Source organism: Physeter macrocephalus, unplaced genomic scaffold, assembly GCF_002837175.3.
Source record: "Physeter macrocephalus isolate SW-GA unplaced genomic scaffold, ASM283717v5 random_1017, whole genome shotgun sequence".
NCBI classification, from domain to species: domain Eukaryota; kingdom Metazoa; phylum Chordata; class Mammalia; order Artiodactyla; family Physeteridae; genus Physeter; species Physeter macrocephalus.
In genome coordinates this window covers 20,242-25,000 of record NW_021146367.1, presented here as the reverse complement: position 1 = coordinate 25,000, position 4,759 = coordinate 20,242, and the positions used below count along the sequence as shown (strand labels likewise).

The window sequence follows — 4,759 nt, the reverse complement described above, 5'->3', positions numbered from 1 at the left end:
GTGCCAAACGCTTGGCTTCGGTCCGTTGTGGTTGTGATGTCAGTGCGCACGTGGCTGGGCGTGAGAGTGCAGGGCCACCCAGCCGCCCAGTTGTGAACGGTGCAGTGTGTGCTTGTCCCTGGGGTTGTCTGTGGGTGCTCGGGGTCTTCGTCTGCCTTCCGATACTTTGTCACCAGGGCACCATCGTTACCGACTCACAGCCTGGGACCCACATCTTGGAGACAGCTGGTAGTTTGCCACTGTAGGAAGCTAACTGTCTCCCCTGCCCCCTCTTGTCACCCTCTCGAATTACATCAGGTACCATTCTTTGCTGGAACTGGGGGAGAAGCGTAAAGGCATGTTGGAGAAGAGTTGTAAGAAGTTTATGCTGTTCCGTGAAGCGAATGAGCTACAGCAGTGGATCAACGAGAAGGAAGCGGCCCTGACGAGCGAGGAGGTCGGCGCAGACTTGGAGCAGGTCGAAGTGCTGCAGAAGAAGTTCGATGACTTCCAGAAGGTACAGAAAGTTGTTCAGAGACTTGGTTCCCTTGATTTTTGACTGCAGATTACCAGAATGAAAATCCAGTGATTATATTCCTTCGTCTCTGTAGCCATTTTTAAACTAGTTTAATCGAAACTTTTCTCGCACCAGTTTAGTTTTGAGGAAATACATGCAGTTTTTTTCTACATGTTTTAAGAACTTTCCTAGGGCTTCCCTGGTGGCGCAATAGTTGAGAGTCTGCCTGCCAGTGCAGGGGACACGGGTTCGAGCCCTGGTCTGGGAGGATCCCACATGCCGCGGAGCAACAAAGCCCGTGAGCCACAACTACTGAGCCTGCGCATCTGGCGCCTGTGCTCCGCAACAGGAGGGGCCGCGACAGTGAGAGGCCTGCGCACCGCGATGAAGAGTGGCCCCCGCTCGCCGCAACTAGAGAAGGCCCGCGCACAGAAACAGAGACCCAACACAGCCAAAATAAATAAATAAATAAATAAATAAATAAATAAATTTTTTTCAAAAAAAGAAAAGAATCAGATTTATATTTTAAAAAAAAAGAACTTTCCTAAACCTAACATACAAACATGTGTAAAAGTAGTTTTTCTAATTGGGGTTAAATTCACGTAACGTAGAGTTAACCATTTTAAAGGGTACAATTCAGAAACATTTAGTTCATTCACAGTGTTGCACTACCATCCCCTCTGTCTAGTTCCAAAACATTTTTTATCACTTAAAGGAGACCACAGACCCATTAAGCAGCCACTCCTTATCCCCCTCTCCCCTCCCCCCCAGCACCTGGCAGCCACCAAGCTGCTTCTTGTGTCTGGATTTATGTATTCTGGACATTTCCTATAAATGGAATCATAGATCATGTACTTTATGACTAACAGCTTTCACGGAGCATAACGTTGTCAAGGTTCATCCTTGTAGGTGGATCAGTGATCCGTTAACTGTTTATGGCTAATGCTCCATGGTGTGTATATACCACATCTTGTTTATCCATTCCTCAGTTTAAAAGTATTCTTGGGACTTCCCTGGCGGTCCAGTGGTTAAGACTCTGCACTCCCAATGCAGGGGGTGCGGGTTCAATCCCCAGTCAGGGAACTAAGACCCCCACATGTCGCACGGTATGACCAAATAAAAAAGTATTCTTATAACCAATTCAGATGGGTTGAGGAGCTTTTCTCCCAGAGTGGCTAGCATTAAAATTTCATCACAGTTTTAACATGTGTCCTGTCCCCCACAAAGAAAGGTTTTAAAAAAATCTCCAACCAGAATGATGGATTTTTTAAAAATTAATTAATTTATTTATGGCTGCGTTGGGTCTTCGTTGTTGCGTGTGGGCTTTTCTCTAGTTGTGGTGAGCGGGGGCTACTCTTCGTTGTGGTGCGTGGGCTTCTCATTGCGGTGGCTTCTCTTGTTGCGGAGCACGGGCTCTAGGTGTGTGGGCTTCAGTAGTTGTGGCACACGGGCTCAGCAGTTACGGCTTGCGGGCTTAGTTGCTCAGTGACGTGGGATCTTCCCGGACCAGGGCTTCAACCCGTGTCCCCTGCATTGGCAGGCGGATTCTTAACCACTGCACTATCAGGGGAGTCCCAATAATGGATTATTATTAACTACAGGTAGTTCAGTAAACATGAGACAGACCGTCTCCGATGCGCTGCTGTTTTCTTACTTCCTTGGTAGTGACAATCAGGATTTTCTGACTTAGGTGACTGTCAAGGAGTAGAAAAACTATAAGATACCTATTGGATAGAAATTTGTATACTCAAACCATAGTTTATGAGTATCTGTTGCTCTTCTTTGAATTGCTGTTGTGGGTTTTAGTTATTATGTCTTTTTCTTTGAAGGATCTCAAGGCCAATGAGTCACGGCTGAAGGACATTAACAAGGTGGCTGAAGACCTGGAGTCCGAAGGTCTCATGGCGGAGGAGGTGCAGGCAGTGCAGCAGCAGGTGGGAGTCTGGCCCCTGCACGGTGTCTGTTAAGGAAGCAGCCTGGCTCCCCCTTCATCCTGTGTAGCCCAGCACGCGTGCTCCGTAGCACAGTGTGTGGCCAGGGCACAGGTTCTCTGTGTGACCTTCGCTGTCTTGGTTACCTTTGACGGGAGGGAAAAACAGCTCTCCTCCTTATGCCCATTAAATATTGTGGAAGTTGTTGAATGTTTCTTTAGTCCTTAACTAGTAATAAATTCATGCAGTTCCTTAAATAAAGAAAAGGTATTACATAGAAACACTTGGTCTCTCTATAGACTTTAAGAAGTTCCTCTAGCCAGTCAGGCTGCCTGTCTTTTTGTAATTCCCTCCCGTGTCGCCAGGTTTGACATGACAGTGGTGAGTGTAACTTAGAAGTGTGTATTTCCTCTAATAATAGAACTGGTTTTCTTCTCTGCTTGTAGGAGGTGTATGGCGCGATGCCCAGGGTAAGTGTCCGGTGCCCCGTGTGGAACTTGAGAAGGGTTAGATCTTGGGAAGAGTATAAAGTCAAGAGCCTCATAAGGATTTCTGTTCTTGAACCTCAAGAGATGCCTTTTGTGTGTAAAAATCTGTGGAAAGGAAATAGCAGAAGTTGGTCTCTCTTTGCCATCCTCCAAAGATCAAAAGAGTTTTTCTCTGTTCAGTTACCTAGAACTTTTGCCACAGCAATTCTTTAGGTTTGTTTATCCCTCTTCAAAGAGTCTTCCGAATAGGACATAAAGAAAAGCTGGACATTTTATTAAATTTCCTCATTGTCTCCATTTCTCCTACTGCATTAAAAAAGGAAGAATTTTTCTCTCCTATTTGTTTGCTTCGTTTCCCTCGAGCAGCCTTGCAGTTTGCTGCCAGCCAATGTTGAGTTCTGAGTCACAGAGGGAATTGCTGTTCCAGCTGATTGCTCTGTGAACTTCTGTCGTCCAGCGGGGAGGCTGGGGCTGCTTTGTTTTGTGCACAGCTGCTTGGCTGCCTAAATGCCTCCTTTTTCTTTGGATAGGATGAAACTGATTCCAAGACGGCCTCCCCGTGGAAGGTAAGAGCTTCTTTGCAAATTATTATTTTCAAAGGTTTTCCAGGAACAGAAATACTTTACGTCCTTTTCTGGTGCGCCTGTTATCTGAGTATTTAGGCTTGTCTGAGCCTGTGGTTGTTTCTGGATTTGTTTGGCCTGGTGTCTTTCTGACCCTGGTGTTGTATTCTTGGAATCTGTCATGCCTTGAAATGTGGTGCTTAATACACAGAAGCAAAAATGTCTCCCTGCAGATGCTCAGCACAAATTCAGTTAGGTCGAGTTTATCACGCACTGTCGCTGCTGGGGTGTACAGTTGGCCCTCCACATCCGTGGGTCCAACATCCTCGGACTCAACCAACCAACAGTTGAAAATACTAGCATCCGATCCATGGTTGGTGGATTCCAAGGATGCAGAACCCGCCCATACAGGGCGCCGGCTCCAAGGGACTTGAGCATCTGTGGATTTTAGTACCTCGGGGGGTCCTGGGATCATTCCCTCTCGGGTACCAAGGTTACAGGGGTGACTGCAGTTCACAGAGGTCACACTGCATAGTCAGGCATGGTCCCACCAATAGGACTACAGCCCAAAAGGACACATGATGTGAGGATGAAAAGGAGCGTAAACTCCACTCATCTGCCTGACCGCTTTCTCCCGTGGCCTAAGAAAGGCTTGAGAGAAGGTCCACATCCTGACGAGACACATAAAGGGGGGACACCAGATGTTTACCAGCTGCAGTGGACGTTATTCCAGAGAGATCCAGGGGTGGTGCTTGCCCAGGGTGGGCGTAACTTGCCCAGGAGGACAGGGGATAAGCTTTTTCGTGTGACGCGTTTATAGCCGTGATTATGGAACTAGTTGCCTAAATGCCAATTCTAGCATCTTTCCTCCTGACCCAGCTCTTCAGGAATATGCCACTCGAGTTATAGACAAGCTAGAAAGAGCAGATTTCTACTTTATGAAAGTACACCTTCCTAAAATCTGAAGAAAGCTCGAAAACCTAAAACCAAAAAGGCTCCCCGCACCGGTGTCCCTAGGTTGGTACTTCTCAGCCCTGTCATGAGGTCTGACCTGTTGTGAGGACCTAGGCTGAAAGGGGTTTGTTTCTTTGGCCTCCTTATCCCTCCAGGCTCTGACCATTCTGCTTATTAAATAGGCTCCAAATTGGCAGGAAGGGTACATTTTTCCTTGGATTCAGCTTTCTCCTCTTTTCTTTTTTTTCTTTTTTTTTTTTTTTTGTTTGTTTGTTTGTTTGTTTGTTTGTTTTTTTGCGTTACGCGGGCCTCTCACCGCTGTGGCCT

At 46.7% G+C, this 4,759-nt stretch overlaps 1 protein-coding gene across 3 annotated transcripts in view; it reads left to right on the top strand.

Moving 5' to 3' along the window:
• The first annotated feature begins 12 nt into the window (after positions 1–12).
• LOC102976196 (spectrin alpha chain, non-erythrocytic 1) overlaps positions 13–4,759 on the top strand; it is a 24,974-nt gene continuing 20,227 nt past the window's right edge. For all 3 annotated transcript variants that reach the window (XM_028486576.2, XM_028486575.2, XM_028486574.2), the window contains exons 1-4: positions 13–496; positions 2,326–2,430; positions 2,874–2,897; positions 3,446–3,481. In XM_028486576.2, coding sequence (XP_028342377.1) covers positions 338–496; positions 2,326–2,430; positions 2,874–2,897; positions 3,446–3,481 — 324 coding nt within the window. In that variant the 5' untranslated portion in view covers positions 13–337. The remainder of the gene's footprint in view (positions 497–2,325; positions 2,431–2,873; positions 2,898–3,445; positions 3,482–4,759) is intronic.